This window comes from Amphibalanus amphitrite, unplaced genomic scaffold, assembly GCF_019059575.1.
Source record: "Amphibalanus amphitrite isolate SeventyFive unplaced genomic scaffold, NRLGWU_Aamphi_draft 001073F_arrow, whole genome shotgun sequence".
NCBI classification, from domain to species: Eukaryota; Metazoa; Arthropoda; class Thecostraca; order Balanomorpha; family Balanidae; genus Amphibalanus; species Amphibalanus amphitrite.
Genome location: NW_024882567.1, coordinates 173,927 through 197,538, shown reverse-complemented (window position 1 = coordinate 197,538; position 23,612 = coordinate 173,927). Strand labels below are relative to the sequence as shown.

General features: G+C 54.1%; 1 protein-coding gene across 1 annotated transcript in view; it reads left to right on the top strand.

Moving 5' to 3' along the window:
* Positions 1 to 23,612, top strand: part of LOC122369796 (serine/arginine repetitive matrix protein 2-like) — a 53,057-nt gene that overhangs the window by 26,264 nt on the left and 3,181 nt on the right. The window contains exon 2 of the mRNA XM_043344804.1: positions 22,844 to 23,396. Coding sequence (XP_043200739.1) covers positions 22,844 to 23,396 — 553 coding nt within the window. The remainder of the gene's footprint in view (positions 1 to 22,843; positions 23,397 to 23,612) is intronic.

Here is a 23,612-nt window from a genome sequence, read left to right as displayed (position 1 = left end):
TGGGGTCGTATCAACCCCTCCGAAACCCATTTTGTTTGCGGGAAAATGAGGAACTTATAGAAAGAACACCTTTCTAATTTTTTGCATGTCGATTTGCAATGACATGAAGTTTATTTTGAAGAATTAAAAATGTGAAAAATTTTGGTCCCAAAAGTCATTAGAGGCAAATGAAAAAAGATTAAAGTGTTTGCCAGTGGCGGTCGCAGGGGGGGGGGCCATCAGGGCCATGGCCCCCCCCCAAAGCCAAATCAGGGGGGGCCATCATATCATTTGGCCCCCCCCCCAAACAACCGATGGGCCCCCATGGCCGTATGGGGCCCTGGCCCGTATTCGATTGCCACGAGGCTCGAGAAACCCACGCCAGCTATTAACAGCTCCCATACCAGTCTTTGAGGGTCCTACACTGACCTCTGAGGGTCCTTCAGTGGCGGTCAAGCGTCCACATTGACCGCTGAGGACCCACATTGACCTCTGAGGGCCCTCCACTGGCCTTTGAGGGCCCCTAAACCGGCCTCAAGGGCCCAACCGGCGTCTGAGAGCCTCACACCGGCCTCTGGTGGCCTCATTTCTGTCTCTCGAGTCCCAAGACTAGACTTTAAGTGTCTCTGAGGGCCCCGCACTGGATTCTTAAGACCCAATGCCGGCCTCTAAGAGCCCGCATCGGCCTCTGGGGGCCCATCTTGGCCTTTGAGGGCCCTCCGCTGGTCTCTGGTGTCCAACGCCGGCCCATGGCGGCCTTTTAGGGCCCCACACTGACCTCTGAGGGCCCCATGCTGGCTGGCCTGTAAGGACCCACATTAGCCTCTGAGGGCCCCCGCACTGGATTCTGAAGACCCGATGCCGGCCTCTAAGAGCCCGCATCGGCCTCTGGGGGCCCATCTTGGCCTTTGAGGGCCCTCCGCCGCTGGTCTCTGGTGTCCAACGCCGGCCCATGCCGGCCTTTTAGGGCCCCACACTGACCTCTGAGGGCCCCATGCTGGCCTGTAAGAACCCACATTAGCCTCTGAGGGCCCCCGCACTGGATTCTGAAGAACCAATGCCGGCCGCTCAGGGCCCGCATCAGCGTCTGAGGGCCCATCTTGGCCTTTGAGGGCCCTCCGCTGGCCTCTGGGGTTCAACGCCGGCCCATGCCGGTCTTTTAGGACCCCACACTGACCTCTGCAGGGCCCCATGCTGGTCTGTAAGGACACACATTAGCCTTTGTGGGCCCCGCACTGTATTCTGAAGACCCGATGCCGGCATCTAAGGACCCGCATCATCCTCTGAGGGCCCATCTTGGCTTTTGAGGGCCCTCTGCTGGCCTCTGGGGTCCAACACCGGCCAATGCCAGTCTTTTAGGGTCCCATTCTGACCTTTGAGGGCCCCATGCTGGCCTGTAAGGGCTCACATTAGCCTTTGAGGCCCCCCTGGATTCATAAGACCCGATGCCGGCCTCTAAGGGTCAGCATCGGCTTATGAGGGCCCATCTTGGACTTTGAGGGCCTTCTGTTGGCCTCTGGGGTCCAACGCCGGCCCATGCCGGTCTTTTAGGGCCCCACGCTGACCTCTAAGGGCCCGTGCTGGCCTGTAAGGACCCACCTTAGTCTCTGAGGGCCCGCACGGACTTCTGAAGACCCGATGCCGGCCGCTCAGGGCCCGCATCGGCGTCTGAGGGCCCATCTTGGCCTTTGAGGACCCTCCGCTGGCCTCTGGGGTCCAACACCGGCCCATGCCGGTCTTTTAGGGTCCTATTCTGACCTTTGAGGGCCCCATGCTGGCCTGTAAGGGCTCACATTAGCCTCTGAGGGCCCCCCACACTGGATTCTGAAGACCCGATGCCGGCCTCTAAGGGCCCGCATCGGTCTCTGAGGGCCCATCTTGGCCTTTGACGGCCCTCTACTGGCCTCTGGGGTCCAACGCCGGCCCATGTCGGTCTTTTAGAGCCCCATGGTAACCTCTGAGGACTCCATGCTGGCCTGTAAGGACCCACATTAGCCTTTGAGTGCCCAATTCGGTCTCTGATGGTCTCAAACTGCCCTTTGCAGGCCCTGTACTGGTCTCTGATGGCCCTAAACTGGCCCCTATGGGCCCAAACCAGCCTCTTAAGGTCCCACACCGGCCTTTGATGGCCCTATTATGTTCTCTGGGCGGGGGGGGGGGCTCAAGCCTTACCTTTGGGCGTCACGCACTTGCCTCTGAAGGCCCACATCAGCCTCTGGGGCCCTACCTGGGGCCTTTGAGGCCCTTCGCTGACCCTTGGGTCCAACGCCGGCCTCTGGGGGGTCTGACACCGTACTCTAAGGGCCCCATTGCAGCCTCTAGGCGATAGGTATCGCCGAAGCGCTATCGATGGGCCCATAAGTGTAGGAACCATGGGTGCAGTGGGCGCAGTTGCACCAACAATAATTCTGCAGTGGGTGCAAACAATTGTATTCTGCATCCACAGTAATCTGGAACAAAACCCCTTTTCTCAGTAACACTACTTTCCATGCAGCACGACAAATTTAGGATATTTGGCCCACTATCCATCTTCCGAAGTATTGGCTACTGTAATGGCATTCAAAACTTACATTTGTGTTCAAGTAAAAACAAAAAAGATGAAACGGAACACATGTGATTGAACAGTGAACAGATACCGATGACCCACTGTCAAAAGTTTTAGCACGATGATCTTAGAAAATGGCAAAGTTAGCCGCGCCGCCTTTACTTTTGCGGTAGTCCATTCACAGTTGCGTGAATTATTGACAATATCAATGTTTCAAAATGCACTTATCGGTACCTTTTCGACATGGTACAGTCACCAGCACTTGCTACTAATCACCTCGTTTTTGTTCAGTAGTTTGAAGACCGATCAACTGTCAGTCGCGCAAGATACGTCAAACGATCCGTTTGGTCCTCCGATTTTCGAATATCTAACTTGTTTTTGTATATTCGAAGCATTTTGGGATGGGGAGCCAAAAAACCTCTTTTCTGCCCTAAAGTGTGCCCCAAGAAGTCGTAGAACCTAGCCCCGCCTCTGATCCACAGACCACTAGTGCCATCTCTTGTCAGCCGAACAAGCCGCAGAAGTAAATAATGTCACGTGACCTTTGCACACGCTACAATTACTACGCAGCTGTAGTGGGGGAAGCGGGGCGGAGGCGTGGAGAGGGACGCGATCGGTCGGCTGGGGTCAGGTCGCCGAGGTCAGAGGTCATCCGCCGGAGGGTGTTTGAGCGGTTGGGCCGTGTGGGCTGGGGCGTGCGGAGTGGGGAGCGCCTGGACCTGTCTTGAAACAAGTCCTACAACGCTGTGACAGTCGAGAATATTGTGAGGAAAGAGAGAGAGAGGGAGATGGAGAGGGAGAGAGAGAGGAGAGAGAGAGAGAAAAAGAGAGAGAGGAGAGAGAGGGAGAGAGTGAAAGAGAGAGAAAGAGAGAGGAAGAGAGAGAGAGGGAGAGAGAGAGAAATAGAGAGAGAGAGAGAGTGAAAGAGAGAGAAAGAGAGAGGAAGAGAGAGAGAGAGGGAGAGAGAGAAATAGAGAGAGAGAGAGGGAGAGCGAAGACAGAGAGAGAGAGCGAGAGAGAGCGAGAGCGAGAGCGAGAGCGAGAGCGATAGAGAGAGAGAGAGAGAGAGAGAGAGAGAGAGAGAGAGAGAGAGAGAGAGAGAGAGAGAGAGAGAGAGAGAGAGAGAGAGAGAGAGAGAGAGAGAGAGAGAGAGAGAGAGAGAGAGAGAGAGAGAGAGAGAGAGAGAGAGAGAGAGAGAGAGAGAGAGAGAGAGAGAAACTGAAAAGGAAAACCAGAGAGGGTAAAATGAGAAAGAGGGGGGCAATGGGTAAATCAGTGGGAGGGAGCGAGAGAGGAAATATTTAGTTGTGTCAGCTTGTTTCACATGTAAAATGCAAATTTGCTTTCCATCATTACAGCTTCGGATTGGAAATTAAATCTTAGCATCCTTGTGATAAACCCACGTTGACCGGATGCAGTAGCGGCGGAATACCTTCAATTAAGGGGGGGGGGGGCACTGCCGACTTTTGGTCCTATTATTTCCATGCAACGCTCATTGGGCTAATGTTGAAATGCCAAAATCAAAGGGGGCACGGTGCCCCGGTGCCCTCCCCGTTCCGCCGCCTATGACGGGATGGGGACGCTTTTATGGTCGTCGTTGGGAGCTCGGCACTAATGGGGTCTGGGGATGATGTTGAAGGTTTCGCAAATGTTTCATAAAAGATGCTATTTTTTGCACAACCTATTAAACATTTTTTTACGTTTGCTATGAAAATGTTAGGCCCAGTTCCTTCAAGATCAGGTCCACGACTCCACAGCTTACAACAGGAGCTAGCTAACATAACAATTAACCCGCGCCGCCGTGTTGGTGGCATTAACTTTCCATCGAGTGCTGGGGGAGGGGGGCGTTTTACGCCCCTCCGTCTAACTCGGCTCCTGGGCCACGTAGCGACACGCGGTAAGCGACAATCGAAAGAGCGTCAAAAATAAGGAGGAAAACACTCGGTCATTTTAAGGTCAGGGCAAAGGTCAGGTCACCAGGGTTCATCAAAGGTCAAATTTTCTTGATTTCAACGATTTCGAACACCCGACGGCTAACTCGGGAACCAATAGAGCTACAGCGCCGCGGAAAAGCGCATTCGATAGCTCTTTTAACGTTTTTTTCGCCAGCATGTCCTCAAATGACCTCAGGGGCACACACAGGGGTCACAGGTGCAATTTTCCGATTCAGTGTGTCATGTTTACCTATGGACCGATGTTTGAGAGGGTGTAGAACGAAATTCGTCCAAAAGAGGCGCATTTCAATTTTCTCCCATTGACTTATACCTAATGGAGCAGTCGCAAACAAAACTGACCTGACCTTAGGTCACAGACATAAAAAAACCGAGGTATCCATTTTATATATACCTACTGTTACCCTAAGCAAGCATGGAAAGTTTTAAAGTGATCGCTCAGTCGGTGTAGCTACAACGAGCTTTCGAATTTTCTTTTTCTGAGGTAAGGTCACTTGACGTTACCAGGGCCTCGTTTCATAAAGCGAGTCCGTAACTTACGCCGGTTTTTTGTCTTGTATTACAAGTGCATGTGAAGCGATAAATTTATTTCCCCTTCTCCCTTCTGTTCTTGCTTGCAAGATAAATAAATTCAACGATTCAAACTAACGTCATCGCTTCACATGCACTTGCAATAAAAGACCAAAAGCTACCGTAAGTTACGGACTCGCTTTATGAAACGAGGCCCTGGTGACCTGACCTTGAATGACGCTACGCGTCGCGTCGCCGTTTTTTTTTAGATATTCGCGAAAAAAACCTGAGGGGGAAGGGCGTAAGAACGCCCCCCCCCCCCCCCAGCACGGCGCGGGTGGTCGACATAGCGACTCGGACTGAACAAATGCCTTCAACGTTTCAACGGTTGAATAAGGTGAGAGGATTGAGGTAGGCGTGTATCGGATTTTCTTCTGCTTGTCGGTAGTTTAGGTTGAGCGCGAGCTGTCCATAATCATTCAAGAGGAAAAATTCAGCTGCACATCGTTCGGGCCAAAGTAATACCAAACATTCTCAAATTTTGTAGTAAAGAGCCAGTAGTCTACGGATATATTCAAAAAACAATTAGAAAAAGAATAAGCGGACTGGTTTCGTCTATCAAAGACTTCTTCAGCGTTTTTCAAAAACGTATAAGAAGAAAACTAGCACAGTGACAATCGTTTGAAATAAAATTGGATTCAGTAAGAACTAAGAACTTCATTGTCCGAAAACCGCTGACAGTTGATAGCTCAATGACACTTAGAGCCGTGCATAAGGAGGCGTGAAAACACTCCTCATCTCGTTCTATTACGAGAGGACCATGTCATGGCGTGAGAAAGGTGTTCTCAATATAAATGACACTGTATGAGTGAATAAATATTCCGCGCCCTCTTGGGCTATTGGCGGACCCTACCACCTGATCGGGTGTTGCAGCCGTTTCGCCCTCCACCTGAGATCTCGGAAAGTTACCGACCGATTTTAAACATTCAAAGAGCGTTCGATAGCCCCACCAGGTAACTATCTTGTTACCAGGTTTCGTTGACCTAGGTGCAACCCATGACGTCACAAGTCAGGTCAGAGGTCGCATTTTTTCACCGATTTAGTCTAAGGAATGCGTTACAGTCAGTTAACACATCAAATAAAAGGCATGTTATCGAAAAACATCGATGGAACGTTGGTTGTCTAATACATATGTTGCCTAAAGAGGTCATTGATGCCAGGTCAGTTCACAGAGGTCAGGTCACTAAGGGTCACAATATGAACCCAACTATGCTAGGGTCGTGTGATGCATGTTTTATGGCCAATTTTACATTTAAAATTCAATGGTGTGAGCTTGACGGCCATTGGGGCCAGTTTAGATTACATTCTGGTGGAGGTCAGGTCATGGTCAGGTCAAAGAAGGTCAAATTTCAAAGTTGATATTTTGCATAAAAGGGGTATCTATTCGATGCAGCTCATCACAGGAAATCCAATGGTGGCCTTTGGCTTGCTTTGTGTGTTCTGTGACGGCTAAAATTGAATTTGAAAATTTTACGTAATAAATTTTGAGATTTTTTTTTGCCATAACTTTGCTAGAGATGGAGCTATCGAGTTTAAGTTTGGCATATCTAGAGCAAATAGTTTTATAACATATATTTCAGTTTTAGTTTTGAAAGTTGTTGGTATTTTCGGGGTGTTATACTTCTATAGTTTTGTTTTGATGGTCAAAAATCAATTTTTGTTTGGAAATAAGAGTTAGCAGTTTGGTAGCGCTGTTTATTTTACAACTGTTTGATCTTGAATATTTTTCGTTATCTTCAAAACTGTAAGCGTGACAGCTCTTCCCGCTAAACCTTTTATTGGGTCGAAAATGACAGAACATGACATCCCTCTGACGTCATTTGTGACTAACCTTTCATAAGAGCTGTGGAAAAATTTGGTCACAAGGTGTAAAAATGATGCCCGGAGGGGTCTTGAAAGTTTGGTGGCGACATTTGCTATACTTTAGGAGATATCGACTGAAAAGGAGAGAGGGGGCCGTTTCGCGCCGCCCCCCCCCCCCTCAACGGGGCTTTCAGTTGCTGCTCTCACAGAACTCTTGGTTATATTACAACGTAGTGGAATCGCAAGTGGCAATATAAGCTTCCTGCCAGCGCCGGACCAGAGTTTAAACATGCGGGCTGAATTTTAACATTTGATTTTTGAAGTTTTAAACCGTTGAGCTTTTTTGAAGTTGTATGGACTGTTCAGCTCCTTTTTTTTTGGTCCATCACAGCGGGCTTGTATGTCACTTGTAAACCAAAATCGAATTAAAAACTTTTTATTTGGTCTGGCTACCTCGCCAACTTCTTAACTGGATCGTTTAGTAGCTTTTGATTGGGCACTGCCCACGTTGTCTGTCTAGCAATTCGTGTCATAGACAGTGTCTATGACACGAGAAGAGGCTGCTGACATCGTTTGTCGAGGTTGGATAATACCAATCCACGTCCCAGTGGCTACTCGATCGCACTTTCCCTGGCCCACCTCTCCCACCAGGCGAGACTTTGCCCGGCACAGCCGTCGCCTCAGTGCCTCGGGCGGTGACCCGTTCAAAGGGGCTCACAATTCGTATGGTGCCGTGGCTCTCAAACCAATACAGAACAGTGAAACGCAAAGGCTCACTTTCCATATAAGGCGAACGGCTGATTCTGGCGCCGGGGCTTCATTCATGCTAAGGCGCCCAATCACAGCGCCGCATTTCAGTTAGTGTCGGGCGCAAAAGCTACTATGCTCCGCCCCTCCATCACGTGACCCTGCCCTCACGTGGCCTCAGTCACGTGGTGTTTCCACTTCTTGGCGCATGGCGGCGCTAGTCTCGCAGGGGCGGTGGTAGCTTGCTCCCCCGCCGTCCGGGGGTGATGGGTAGCAACTGCTGGTGACTGTACACCCTCAAAGCTCGCATTTCGCAATGAGCCTCCTCTCGGGTGCCGCTCACTACCCCCCCCGCTTCACCGGCCATGGCCTGGATTTCTACACCCGTGCACTACGTCCGTGGGCCCCTTTAAGCTAGCACCGGGCCCCCGGGTCAGCGCAGGGGCCCCTTTGACAAGTTGGCCCCCCCCAAACTCCAAGTCTGCGACCGCCCCTGGTGTTTGCTCAATAATGAAAAATTTTCTTTGGAATTTTTAAATAATAATATTAATTTTTGATTCATCGCAAGCTTAACCCATTAATGCCGAAATTTTTATTTTTTGATTCTTACGTTGCCCTTAACAAATGTTAGCCACACGGGTCCCAATAAGAAAACTGTGCAAGCTTAAAAAAAATTATTCAATTGGTTCTCAAGTTATAAGCATGGGTCATAAATGACCCAACCGGCATTAGTATAGTCACAAATAAGGAGTTATCACGAACACCGATTTAGCTAGATACCTAATTGTGTATACTGTATAGCGGTCTCAGCCAAACAATATTAAGAGGCACTGCATTGCAATGCTTTTCAACGTCAAATTGGCGAGGCCGTTGGTGCCGATGGCAGGCCTGTGGTGCCCCTGTTAGGCCTCTGGTGCTCCTGACACTGTCAGGGACACCATAGGCCTGAGAGGCCTGTGGTGTCTCTGGGCCCTGACAAGCCTGAGGTACCCCTGACAGGCTTGTGGAGCCCCTGACAGGCCTGCGGTGCCATTGCTAGGCCTGCGGTGCCATTGCTAGGCCTGTGGTGCCCCTGGAGGCCTGTGGTGCCCCTGCTAGGCCGCTGGTGCCCCTGGGTCCTGGCAGGACTTTGGTGCCCCTGACAAGGCCGAAGTGCTCCCGACAGGCCCGTGGAGCCCTTACAGGCCCAAGGTGCCCGTGCGAGGCTGGTGGTGCCCCTGTGAGGTCGATGGTGCCCCTGGCAGGTCTCTGGTGCCCCTGGCAGATCTGTGGTGCCCCCTGGCAGACCTGTGGTGCTCTTGCTAAGCCGATGGTGCTCCTGCAGGCCTGTGGTGCCCCTAACAAGCCTGTGGTACCCCTGACAGGCCCGTGGTGCCCCTCGGCCGGCCGAGTCGCCGGCCCGCCCCGCGTCACGGCCCCGCACGACCGGTCCGCTCATGATATCCCAATATCGCAGCACTAGGCCTGTGGTGCCCCTGATAGGTCAGTGGTGCCCCCGGGCCCCAAGGGAGGTCATGAGTGACCCATATGACCCCCCTCCTTTGGATCCGCCACTGGGATCTGATCACAACCCCCAGAAATAAGTAATCGTATAATCATCAGTTGCTTCCCTTGTATTCAACATACGAGAAAATTGACAACACTATTGCCGGCTGGGTCATTTATGACCCAATAATTTTTATCGAGGAAAAAAAGTTATCCGATGGCGACAAGAAGGGCAAAAATATGCATCATGCCTTTTTCAGACAAATTTAAATGCCAGGTGGACGATCATTGAGCACACGGGTGGAGAATGTTTGAAAAAGTTACCCCGGCCGGCGACCGAAAGTCAGAAAGACGATGATGCTCAAATATTTGTCAACGGTTATCAGCAAACCCCTTTTATGTGGCATAGAATAATGGATGTCTGCCGTTTGTACGTTTTTAGGGAAAACTGCTGCACGCAGGTGCGGAAGATTTCGTAATTGTAACAACAATTTTGCAACACGCCTTAAAATTTCGGACGCATGTCACCTAGTGCTAGGTCAGGTCATCAGGTCAAATTTGCTGGATGATCGTGCTAAAAATGCCATCATGCCCTTTGCAAAGCTTATTCCGTGGAAGTTGCAACCTTCCCACACAAAACAAAATGTCAAATTTGACCGTTTTGCCCCTCTTATTGATTTGAGCTCGCTTCTGAAATATTATTCGCGACCGAGCCTTAAACGAGTAATCGAATGTTTTGTTTGCAGTGTTTTGAGCTCCGTTATGTTCATGAACTGTGAGAAAAGTTGTCGGAGAACGCTAAAATCAAAGAAATTTGGCTTTTGATGATCTATGGTGATTTTATTATTGAGCTTGCCTAAAACATGACCAGATTTCTCTGATCACGTTTGTCGCTCTTTCAAACGTCGTTCCGCTTCTCGCCTCGTAGCCCAGTAGCCGAGTTAGAAGGAGCGTGAAAAGCCCACCTCTCGACTCAACGGGTTACGATAAGGCCACCACCCTGGCGCGGGTTAAGTTGGGGGAGCCTTGAGCCCCAGCAGCTCGTCCTTCTATCTCACTGATATTACCCTCGTCCTGTGTTGTGATGTTATTACAGTGCCATCTTACGATAACGGCCCTTAAATATGATTTACTTCTGTTTGATGAAACATGTCGGCAGGGCTGCGGAGTCGGAGTCGGAGTCGGAGTCGGTCGGAGTCGACAGTTGTGACCGGAGTCGGAGTCGGAGTCGGAGTCGATTTTAGAAACCCGAGCCGGAGTCGGAGTCGGAGTCACCGAAAATCTGTCGACTCCGCAGCCCTGCTAGGTCTGCGGAGTCGGAGTCGGGAGTTGGAGTCGGTCGGAGTCGACAATTCTGCCCGGAATCGGAGTCGAAGTCGGAGCTGGTTTTTGAAAGCCGGAGTCGGAGTCGGAGTCGGAGTCGCCGAAAATCCATCGACTCCGCAGCCCTGCATGTCGGGCTCCGCGATGAAAAGACTTAAAAACATAGAAGCTCCAAAATGAAAATAAAGTAAATTTTCAAGAACTTTTCAAGGTAGATTAGAATAATGAGAGACGCTTTTATAGATGGCAGTTTTTTCGTATGGAGACAGCTTTTAGGATTAAAAAAAAAAAAATGGAAAAGGTTACCCCGGCCGCGCCGGGGTCGGCTGAAAGTTACCCCGGCCACGGCCGGGGTGGCCGGGGCAGGTTCTCCACCCATGATTGAGCAGATAGTAAGGTGCAAACATAATAAGATATTACTTTTTAGGGCGGCGCGCCATTGCCAGTGACCGGCGACTGTGCAGTCCCGTCGTCTTTGGCTCCAGAAACTTCAGTGGACGAGCTCACACAAGTTTTATGCGGCTCCGACGCTCGCCACTGAACCCACAAATCCAACAAAACACACGCACAAGTTCCTCAAAGTGCCACTTGCCTCCATTGAGAAAAATCATTAAGGTTTTGCTTTTGGGTCATATATGACCCAAGCGGCATTAATGGGTTAATGTTGTTTACTTTTTGTTGGTTGCTTAACCCGTTCTTGAGTTATAGGCCATCAAACTCACCGTTACAAACCGAGGTTAAAAAAATGTAATGCAATCCCAGTAAACATGCCGACGTCGGCCCGACGTCGGCCGACGTCGGGGTGACGTCGGCAACTCGGCATCGGCATGCCGACGTCGGCCCGACGTTGGTCCAACCTCGGCACGACGTCGGCTGGATGTCGGATATGCCCGCATGTTCCGACGTCCAGCCGAGGTCCAGCCGACGTCGGGCCGACGTCGGACCGAGATCAATTGCTGAGGTCCAGCCGACGTCGGGCCGACGTCGGGGCGACGTCGGACCGACATCGGCCGCTGTTTTGACCGTTAGAATAATATAAAATACATGTTTCATGCTTCATAAAGAGCTTCTGTATTCAAAATATCCTCAGGAAACTCAAATCTTCCTCCACGCCGCAACCCCCTGATCCGGACTGGACGGGAAACTTTATCCTATTCCCATTTGGGATTGCCCGTAAGCCGAGCTCGCCCGTAGCCGGGTGCGGTGAGTGCTTGGGGGCTGCTCGGCCTATCCTTTGGTCAGGCTCAGCCCCGGCAACTCACCAGGGCCGGGCCCAGTTCATATAGAAAGGCCAGTCGGCAAGTGTCACTTTGCCAAAGTGCCACTTATCAAAGGGACACTGTAAGCCGGAACTGTATTTCCACTGCCGCGGTCGGCACCTGCACACCGAACGACGCGCAAACCCGATCCTCCCCTCCGCCTGACCCCCACTGCCCGGCGGCCGCTGAGGATGGCCTTCGCCGCTGCCGGCCGCCGGCACATCCGAACTTTGACCCGCCTGCGCGCGCGCCAACATGAGCGAGCCGGCGAAACAGATCAGCGCTGCCAGTACACAGTACAACACAGTACAGACACTTTGGGAAACGTTGGTGCAGGTGTGTAAGAGTGGCTATATGAATCCATTGTGGGGTCGCCCTTTCCAATAAGTGTCACGTAACAGCAATGGGACCAGGGACTCTATATGAACTGGACCCAGGGTGCTCGCCAAGAAGACCAATGTCTCACTGGCGGTCGCAGCCGCTCGCAAAAGGGGGGGCCAAAGTCACACTCGCGGGACATAACACTTATCAGTCACCGGGGGGGGGGGGTGATCGGCTAATTTTTTACGTCCACGAGGCGCCGCGCAGTTGGCATTACTTATGCTTCATCCACCTCATTCTTGCGTGAAATCTTTAAGCTCAATTTAAGGCAAAAGCACCAGTTCCATTTCCCGTCCCACGGTGTTTCCACCGGTCGGGCCACTGCACCATGGCGACGGATCGGTGTAGCATATACTGGAAGGTCGGGCACGCGGATTCATGACCTTACCACAATAAAACTATTCGGAAAAGTACGGATACCTCTTGCTTTGAACAAGCATGTGAAACCCAGAGATCATTTTCAGACTATGACATTTACCCATATAGCTGTTTGGCGGCGGGAGAGAACAGGTACACCGACCTCTGGAGACCCCCGGCCCCACAGGTTCCTGGTTTTCAAAATTGGCATCTGAGGGCCGCGCACGACTCGCGCGGGGCCTCGCAACGGCTCTATTGGGGCTCACTCAACCTGCCTTATAGTCCTACTGCTAAAAAGACTGGCCCTGAGCCCTAAGGACTTCATCAGTCTCTGCCAACCCCAGGACCCACACCGGCTCATGGGGTCCCGACGTCGAAATATGAGGGAATCTGCGCGGGACCATCAGGACGTAAAGTAATCTCGATCAGGACCAACGTACGGCTGTGCAGGAGTCTGCGTGAGCCCTGTGATCTTCAGAAGCCCACCCATGTATGTTTTCACTTAAAGGCCAGTTTAGGGCCCTCAGAGACCAGTACAGGGCCTGCAAACTGCAAAGGCCAGTAGTTTGAGACCATCAGAGACCGAGTTGGGCTCTCGGAGGCTTATGTGGGTCCTACTCATTACAGGCCAACATGGGGCCCTCAGAGGTCAGCGTGGGGCCCTAAAAGACCGGAATGAGCCGTCGTTGGAACCCAGAGGCCAGCAGAGGGCCCTCAAAGGCCAAGATGAGCCCTCCTCAGAGGCCAATGCAGGCCCTTAGAGGCCAGCATCGGGTCTTCAGCAGCCAATGCGGGGCCCTCATTGGCACCTAAATGTTCGTCTTGGGGCACCAGAGACAGCAATAAGGCCACTAGAGACCGGTGTGAGACCCTCAGACGCCGGTTGGGGCCCCTGAGGCCGGTAAGGGGTCCTCATAGGTCAGATGTGGGGCCTCAGAGGTCGATGTGGGCTCTTAGCGGTCAACGTGGGCGCTTGACCGCCACTGAAGTTCCCTCAGAGGTCAGTGTTGGACGCTCAAAGACCGGTGTGGGCGTGTTTTTTTTTTAGCCTCGTGACGATCGAATCAGGGCCAGGGTCCCATACACCTATGGGGGCCCATCGGTTGCTTGAGGGGGGGGGGCAAATGATATGATGGCCCCCTTTATTGACTTTGGGGGGGGCATGGCCCTGATGCCCCCCCCCCCCCGCGACCGCCACTGTGTACACATTACATACAGGCCTCTGAAATTACATACTAGCTAATGCAAACTCTATGCAGGCCCCGGAGATCCCACGCTAATCCTTAAGAAACCAAGCCGGCATACGGCGTCACCACCAGGCTTCTGAGGTGCACAGCACCAACCCATGAGGTCTTACTTTAGTGTCTTAGAGCCACGCTCCTTTGGCAGGGCCCACCCGCCACTGCCGAAGAGGTCTCATGCCAGCCATTGCTGGGCCTACGAGAGCCCCAAATAAACCCACGCTGATATTCCATGTAAGATGCGGCCATACTCGTGAACCGGTGCCAGCGACGCTGACCGCCAAATTGACAGAATACGAAACTGAGCCCACTCATGAGTGAAATTTACGTCCTTTGATGGCGCAAGAAAGAAAATGAAACATACAAAAAGCTTTTCTAGGACTTTTGTTCGATCTGAAAGGTGGGGCCAAAAGATAGTATGGCCCCACCTTTCAGCACCAAAGGGGGGGCCATGGCCCCCGTGGCCCCCCCTGGGACCGCCAGTGCAATGTCTCCATCCTATGATCCTTCCGGGTCTGAAATGGTCTTGTCAGACCGAAAGGGCATAACCCAACAAAACAAACCAATTTAGTTAGTTTGTTGTGAGTTGTGAGTTGGAGGAATGGAATGGTGTGGTGTGTTTGCACCTCCATAGTGGCGCAGCGGCCTGAGTGGGGTGACATGACGTGGACAGTGTGTGGCAGTGTGTGATTGGCCGTGTGGATCTGGTGCGTTGTGATTGGCCGAACCCCGACCTGGCGGGTACTCGCTGGTCCGGGGCGGTCAGTTGGGGTCTGGAATAGACTGTGAAAGGAGCCCTGTGTGTGTGGAGCCCGAGAACACGCCAAAGTGGTGGCAGCGGTGTGCACTCACAGGCTCACACAAGATGTCTGGAGATATTTCTCTCGACAAGTTTACTGGTACGTCGTATCAAGAATGGGAAAACTGGTTTGACGACTTCAAACTGTTCGGGGAGCTAAAAAAATGGACGACCGAGAAAAAGGTTAGTTTCATCCGTTTCTTTGTGGAAGGAAACGTAAAAGAAGCTCTTCGTCAGACACATTTTGAGACTCTGGAGGAAGTTGATATCACAGCCAAGAAGGTTTTAGGCGGAACACCTGATCAGCTATCCGCGGCCAGGTCTATTGACGCGGAACAATACCGTGGCAACATCCAAGATTACTTGTTGAGAGTCAGGGCTGGAGTGCGCCATGCATATCCGCATTTGAGCGAGGAGGGCCGCTCTAGTGTGACGCTTCTCCAGCTGCAGCGAGCGCTGCCGGCAGAATACGGCAGAGAAATAACCCGAGAGGGCTGTGCCACGCTAGATGAGGCCATCCGCGTGGTTGAGGCGTTAGAACGCGCTGATCATCTTTACGGCTCCGCGGTGGCTTCTGTTCATCGCGTGCCCGTCACAACCGCAGATGGTCCCGGGCGAGCTGACCCGGAACGGGACCGTTCGGCTTGCTTCGTCTGTGGCCAGACCGGTCACTGGAGACGGGAGTGTTTGTTCCGGGGTGACGTCTGCGGGCGCTGCGGCCGACGCGGACACCTGGGAGTTGTGTGCCGCAGTTCGGGAAACGGAGGCCGGTCGACGAGCGGTGGGGCCGCCCGGTCGACCGGCGCATCGAGTCAGCCCCTTGCCTGAGTCAAGGATCAGGAGAAGTCAGGCGAGCGGTGCTGGGGGTACCGCCTGGCTCGCGACCACCTCGGCCCGGCCCGCCGCCGCTGTGGCCGCCACTGCCGCAGCCTGGCCCGTTGCCGCCGCCGCCGCCGCGGCCTGGCTTGCTGCCGCCGCCGCCTGGCTCGCCGCCGTCGCCGCCGCCGCGGTCTGGCTCGTTGCCGCCGCCGCCGCCGCCGCCGCCTGCCTCGCTGTCGCCGCGGCCTGGCTCGCCGTCGCCGCCGCCTGGCTCGCCGCCGTCGCCGCCGCCGCCGCCGCCACGGCCTGGCTCGTCGCCGCCGCCGCCTGCCTCACTGCCACCGCGGCCTGGCTCGCCGTCGCCGCCACAGCCTGGCTCGTCGCCGCCGCAGCCGCCGCTACTTCTGTCGGATGAAGAGCAGTCGCTGCTGGCACGCGGCGTGGTGACCGGCGGTCCTCAGCCGGGTGGCCGGTTCGCGCAGGTCCTCATCGATGGCCGCCCCGTCTGCGCCCTGGTGGACAGCGGTGCCGACGAGGTCATCATTCGACAGGACTGCTTGGCACCGGGAGCGCGTCTCCGACCGCTGGATAAGAAAATCAGCCTGGCTGATGGGGAGGCTTGCGTTCACATTATCGGTAAGACGTCTGTGACAATCACACTTGGGGACTGTGTTCGTAAGGTGGATTGCTATGTGTCGGGAAAGCTGTTTGATCAATGTTTGCTGGGTGCTAAATACTTGACTGAAATCGAGGCCTGCTTGGACTTGGGACAGGGGTTGCTGAGGGTGGGTGAATATGCACTACCATTGTCACGTGTCCCACACGGACCCCGGGTACAGGCGGCGAGGGTGGTGGTTAAAGACCCGGTGGTGGTGCGCGCGGGAACGGAGGTGATTTGTATGGGAGAAATGTGTCCCCCGACCGATGCAACCCTTGAGTCCGCCTCGGCGCTCCTGGAGGGGGAGGACAGATTTCTGGAGCGCAGTCCCCTCCTAGTTGCGCGACTGGCGGTTCGCATCGGCCCTGACTGCTCAGTGCCGATGCGATTATCCAACACCAGTGAAAGAGACGTGCATCTTTACAAAGGCACTCACATTGCCAACGCACACACAGTTGATGAGCAGACCGTTCTCCCTCTCGGGGACGCCACTGAAGAGGGAGAACTTGATTTTGACACAGTGGTCGCGCACCTGCCACAGCCTGAGAAAGATAAGTTCAAACATTTGCTCATGGAATTTTCGGGAGTGTTCACAGGGCTGGGTAGAACTGACCTTGTGGAACACAGCATTCCGACGGGCTCAGCCCGGCCGGTGTCTCAGCCCTACAGGCGAACACCAGTTCATCTAAAAACGAGTGTTCAGACTCAGATCGACAGCTTGGTGAGCCAAGGAATTTTGGAGCCCGTCAGTGAGTCCCAGTGGGCCAGCCCCTTGGTACTGGTCAAAAAGTCGAACGGGGACATCCGTATATGCGGAGATTTTCGAAAACTAAACTCAGTGACTGTCCCCTCCGTGCAGGTCATTCCCCGTATCGACGATTGCTTGAATCGTCTCTCGGGGGTGAATTGGTTCACAACCGTTGATCTGAATCAGGCCTACCATCAAATTCCTATCAAGGAATCTGACAGGGACAAAACAACAATTACCACTGAACTCGGCTTGCATCGTTACACATCGGCACCGTTCGGTTTAGTGGGGATTCCCCACACCTTCAACAGAGCGCTAGCGATGGCACTGTCTGGCATCTCTCCGCGAGTGTACATTCAATATTTTGACGACATACTGGTTCTGGCAAAAGATTTGTCGGAGATGCACGCAAATTTGCGTCAGGTGTTGACTCACCTTCAGGCAGCTGGTTTTACTGTGACGCTGAACAAGCTTCGGCTGTGTCAAAAACAGGTTAAGTTTCTGGGGTACATTATCACACCCGATGGTATTTCTTGTGACCCGGCCAAAACGCAGTTGATCAAAGACTGGCCGACACCGTCGTCTGTGACAGAGGTCAGGGCATTCCTTGGGCTATGCTCGTACCTGCGGAAGTATATTCAGGATTTTGCTTCCCTCACCAAGCCGCTCACGAGACTGACCGAGAAAAGGGTCCCTTTCCGGTGGACACCGGAGACAGAGGCAGCGTTCCAAACGATGAAGGCCAAAATGGTGTCGCCACCAGTCCTGGCCCATCCCCGGCTGGAGGCTGGAGCCGCTCCGTTCGTCTGTGATACAGACGCGAGTGGAACAGGCCTGGGAGCATGCCTCCTGCAGGAGGATAAAGTGATCGCCTACGCCAGCCGGGCACTGACAAAATCAGAGCGGCAGTATTCGGCAACAAAGCGGGAACTTCTGGCGGTAGTATGGGCCACACAGCACTTTCGACACTTCTTGGTCGGTCGGCAGTTTGTTCTGCGCACCGATCATTCCGCCCTTCGGTGGCTGTTCGGATTTCGAAATCCCGAGGGCCAGATGGCCCGATGGCTGCTACAGCTATCTGAGCTCGATTTCCGCGTCATTCACAGAAAGGGAACCTCCCATGGCAATGCAGATGCACTGTCGCGCTACCCCCACCCACCTGAGCCGGGTGGCGAGGTGGCATTTAAATGGGTTTGTATCCCCGTCTCCTCGGAGGGGGAAGAGGGGCGGCCGGTGACTGAGACAAATGTTGAGGCAGCTGGCAGCACCGGTCTGGTACCCTCGGAGACGGGGGAATCTACCGAGCCGGCGACGGTCCGTGCCGTGGGAGCCGTGCAGCCATCTGACCCCTCGATCTGCTCCGTTTCTAAAATGTCACTGCCGGACATCAGCCGCGAGCAGGACCGCGACGAGGGCATACGGGAGATCAAAGCTTGGAAAGAGAGTAAAATCCGTCCTCTGGTGAAAAATTTGAAAACTGATTGCGCTCGCCGTTTGTTACGCGATTGGAGGTCATTGGTGCTCGGGGAAGGCGAGCATAAGGTGCTGTATAAGCGGATACAGCCACACCGAGCTGCTCCTGTCTGCTTGCAGATTGTTTTGCCTCATCACTTGAGGAAGGAGGTCCTGCACACACTGCATGCTGGCTTCGGAGGAGGCCATCAGGGTGTTGCCAGGCTGGAGAGCATGGTCAGGGAGCGTTTCCACTGGCCGGGGCTCCAACAGGACGTGAAGGACTACTGCAAAGAATGTGCAGTCTGTGAACGACGACGGAATCCTCAGCCGACACCGCGGGCCCCTTTGGGTTCGCTTCAAGTGTCAGCATTTCTTGACAGACTTGATATTGATCTCGTATGTGGGCTGCCGGCGACACATCGTGAGGGTTTCCGATATGTATTGACCTGCACTGATGCATTCACCAGATTCCTGTGGGCTATTCCAATTCGTGATCAGGAAGCGGAGACGGTTGTCAGAGCACTAATGGACCACGTCATTAGTGTTTTTGGCATTCCGAAATGCATCCATAGTGATCTGGGCAGAAATTTGACTGGGAATGTCATGAAATTGTTTTGTAGCTCGTTGGGTATACGTCAGTCGACAACAACGCCTTACCACCCACAGGGTAATGCTTACGCCGAGCGTGGTCACAAATTTCTTATCGACGCTGTCGCTAAGCTGAGCGCTGATAATCCCAAGCACTGGTCTGAGTATCTTTCGGCGGCAGTGTTGGCCTGCAATAGCAACATCAACAGATCCACTGGTCTCTCTCCGTATGAGTGTGTGTTCGGGAGGCCGCCCACGCTACCTATTGACGCAGTGTATGGGGGAGCACGAGCTCAAACTGACACGGGTCCTGCCGTCCCGGCGGACCTTCTTGCATACGTGTGTGGCCTGCAACAAACACTAGAGGCCACTGATGCCATGATTTTTAACGCGAGCGTCGCTGCCCATCAGGCGAGCAAATCGACTCACGACACACATATCCTGGAGCACGTGTACACAGTGGGCGACCGTGTTTGGGTGCGCCGCGACGGGTTAAAGAAGGGCGAGAGTCGAAAGTTGGCACACGCATGGGAAGGTCCATATAAAATTGTCGAAAAGCTTCGCAGTTGGACGTATCGGGTACAACGAGAAGGTGGATCCAAGCAGAGTGTGATCCATCACAATCGCCTCAAGCCGTGCACTTCCGTGCCTGAGGTGCGCCCTGGTCGGCTCCGTGGCGCTGCTAGACGACACTCCCTGGGGGTTGGGGAGCGGGGGAACGTCAGTCTCGAGAGTGGTTCTCACCCCGCCCGCGGGCGGCCGTCCCCACGTCCACCAGTTCCGCCCGCGGGACCGCTCAACCCACTGCGCCCCGAGTGGTGGGCGGTGTTGGGAGATTCCACGGCGCGCCGTGGACGTTCACGGCGTGCGCCATCCCCACGTCCGCCAGTTCCTCCCACGGGACCGTTCAACCCACCGCGCCCCGAGTGGCGGGCGGGGTCGGGAGATTCCGCGGCGCGCACGGAAAACTTCACCCATATACCACCGGATGACAGGGCTGACACCGGGGACCACAGCCAAACTTGCTTCGTTAAAACTCCAATGAGACGGGGTGCATCGCTGTTAAATGGCGGCGGTCTGCAGGAAAAACAGTCATTACGGCGTTCGGGACGAGTGCGCCGACCGCCCGAGCGTTTTGGAAACGTCGTTACATATTAGAACCGCGGTGTTTGCTCAGTTTTTTTTCTTTTCTGTTAGTACCAGGTTTAGGATGGTGTTAGTACCAGCGTATCGTGCGCTCATTGTCGTGTGTCGATTGCTCATTTAGGCTATTGTGGTTTCACGATATTTGCTGTTCGTTGGTTGTCGGGACGACAACCTTAAATGGAAGGGGGTAGTGTTGTGAGTTGTGAGTTGGAGGAATGGAATGGTGTGGTGTGTTTGCACCTCCATAGTGGCGCAGCGGCCTGAGTGGGGTGACATGACGTGGACAGTGTGTGGCAGTGTGTGATTGGCCGTGTGGATCTGGTGCGTTGTGATTGGCCGAACCCCGACCTGGCGGGTACTCGCTGGTCCGGGGCGGTCAGTTGGGGTCTGGAATAGACTGTGAAAGGAGCCCTGTGTGTGTGTGGAGCCCGAGAACACGCCAAAAGTTGGCTGCGTGGTGTAGTGGTTAGCGCACTAACCTCGTGTTCGAATGACACGGGGTTCGTATCCCATCGCCGGCTGATGCTTTTGGCGTGTTGTCCCAGTAAACATGCCGACGTCGGCGACTGGGGGCTCGAATCCCGCCGCCGGTTGATATTTTTGGCGCGTTGTCCCAATAAACATGCCGACGTCGGCCCCGTCGGTCCAACGACAAACGATCTCGTCAACCTCGGCAAACGATCTCGAGCCGACGTCGGCTGGACTTCGGCTGGACGTCGGAACATGCGGGCATATTCGACGTCCAGCCGATGTCGGGCCGAGGTTGAACCGACGTTGGGCCGACGTCGGGCCGAGCCTCGGCCCGACGTCGGGCCGACGTCGGCATGTTTACTGGGATATAACTCAACAAGTTTTGATCTGAGAGGTCTGATATTTTGCCAGGCGTCTTTGGGGCATATGATTACCCCTAGGACCGATTTTCATTAAAATCTGAGAGCTGAGGGTGACGGGCCTGGTAGTGGTAGGGGAGAGTGGTGCAGGAGGCCCCCCCTTAAGCTCAGTTACTATTTTTAGACAACTGATAATATTTAAGCGCTAACGTGTGCATGCGCTGTGAGCATGCATCATTTTCCCATACATATTTGCATTCAAAATGAATCTAGGGGGTACACAAACCGTAAACTTTAACATTTTGGAAAAAGTTGCAAAAGGGCCTCTTACACTATGGGTATGGTAAGACGCCCCCCCCCCCCTCGGGCGTTTTAAAAGTCAAGTCGACTTGTAAAAGACGCTTTGCGAACACAGCTGCAAGGCCTTTTATTTCGAAAAGCTAAGCAAATACGGTGTTATCGAAACCAATAACACTTCCAAAGCGCTCGAACAATGCGAAAACTAGCACAACCAAACGCTGATGACCAACGAAAATTGTACCTATAACCTCTAAGAAAAGAAACAGAAAAAAGAAACAAAAACAAACTCCTTGAAAAAAGAATGCCACGCCTGCCGCAGGTGCAGGCGTTTTAGCATCGGGGGCGTTTTTTTATCGGGGGGGGCGTTTTATCATCCTCGAAGGGAGGGCCTCTTAAAAAAATACAGTGTTTTAACGTCCACAATATTTATGGTTTATGAGACATTTGCAGCGCACCAGAACATGGTCTATTCTGAAGCTAACATGTGACAATTTCGATGAGAAAAGATTGCATTTGATAGCCATTGTTTTTTCAGATATATAAGGGTGATAAAGATGCATATATCTAGCAAGTAAAGGGGCAAAAACAGAAACAGGCTTACCAAAAGTCGCTGCGACGCACCTGATACCTCAGGTTTCGTGAGTTGTTGTTTCAAGAGGGCTTCTGCTTTACAAGAACATTAAAAAATAAATAACATTATTGGTTTGGTAAAAAAAGCGATGGGGCCTCTTACCGACCCTGGGCGTCTTACACGGATCTCCCCTACGATCTATCGTGGAATGCCCCAGCTGTTGGTACCTATAAGCCAAGGTACGTAATGAGTAGGTATACCTAAAAATGTACCTAGTACCTTCTAAGGGCATCTACAATGCGTTCCAAATTTTTTAACGTAGGTACACCAAATTTTTGGTACCCGTCTATATATGCCGCGAGCAATTTTGTTTGAAAATAACTAGATCGTCCAGGGACCAATAATGACCATGTCCTAATCGAAAATGTTCTACTTGTTTCGTAAAATCTTCGAAAAAGTGAGCTTGATTAGGTATCCCCGTTGAATGAACGTCATTAGTAGTTACCAGCCGTGCGTCGTCTGCCATATGCATCTATACATAATCATTCAAAAGTGACGGTCAATGATAATCACTTCAGGAAAGCTGCATCATTATGACATTCTGTCACAGTTCCTCAATCTGTTGCGACACAAACAGGGCCTGTCTGTGCTCCAGACAAATAGTAAAGTAATCTTTGTAAAGTTCCTGGCGTCTCATTACCGCACCGACAGCCAGCCGGCGCCGGTGACTAGTCCCGGCGCGGCGCGGCCACCTGGGACGTCCGTCGGTCGGCCCGCACAGATCAGAGTTCCTCCCAGCGACCAGCGAGCGGGAAGGAAGGTGCTGTGCGCCGCGCTTCCTGCCGCGTTCCCCGGTAGGACGGCGCCGCAGCGCGGTGGGACTGGGAACGGAGCGAGCCGAGACTCCCTCGAACGGGGCACACTGCGGAGGCCGCGCGATCGACACCAGCACTGAATCTGCAGCGTGGGTATAGCCGACTGCCAATGGGCCTCCTCCCTTCCCGAACCTTCAGGTCGATGTGCAGTGTGAGATCCACCCTGATCTCCCCGGCTCAGCTGTGAGCTGCGCCCCTCTGACGGGGTCAGTGGTGACTGTGAGCTGCGCCCCTCTGAGAGAGCCCAGTGGTGAGCTGCGCCCCTCTGACGGGGCCCAGCTGTGAGCTGCGCCCCTCTGAGAGAGCCCAGTGGTGAGCTGCGCCCCTCTGACGGGGCCCAGCTGTGAGCTGCGCCCCTCTGAGAGAGCCCAGTGGTGAGCTGCGCCCCTCTGACAGCCCATCTCCCCGGCAGGATTACGCCGGTCGGGTCCGCCGCCGCCCTGCTCCGACCACTGCCTGCCCGGCCAGGACTGCCGCGTCGGACGGCGCAGCGGCCGCGTCTTCTGCCTCGGGGGACTGACGAGACTCAACGACGACGACGACGACGACGAGGTCACAGCCGGTGGCCGTCGCTGCCGGTGCCGCACGAAGAAGGGAAGACGCTGCCGGAGGCGCCGCTCCAGCTCCCGCTCCAAGTCCAGGTCACGCTCCAGGTCGCGGTCGCGCTCGAGGTCGCCGTGTGTCTGTCTGTGTGACCGGGTGGCAGTGCGCGGCAGGCGCCCGGTGACGCCCCAGGTCGTGTACTCGGCGCGGCTGGCGAGGTCGCCCACCTTCCCCGGGGCGGCGGCACACCGGTTCGGAGGGCCTCAGTCGTTCGGGCCGCTCCGGCCGCCCATCTACCGGGAGCAGTTTCAGCGGCGACAGCAGCCCGCGTCCTACCACCACCAGCAGCAGTACCACCACCAGCAGTACCACCAGCCTCAACAGCCGTACCATCAGCAGCAGCCGTACCAGCCTCAGCTGCCGTACCAGCAGCAGCAGCCTTACCAGCAGCAGCAGCAGCACCAGCAGCCGTACGCTGGCGCCGGCCACGGCCCGGCGCCGGCCGCCTACCTCCCGCCGTCGGCGGCGGGCGGGCAGCTGGTGCACGGGCCGGCGCCGCCGCCGCGGCCGGCCACCTGCGCCGACCTGGCCTGCCACGGCCGGCCCTGCCTGCTGGCCGCGCCCGGCCGGCCGCGCTG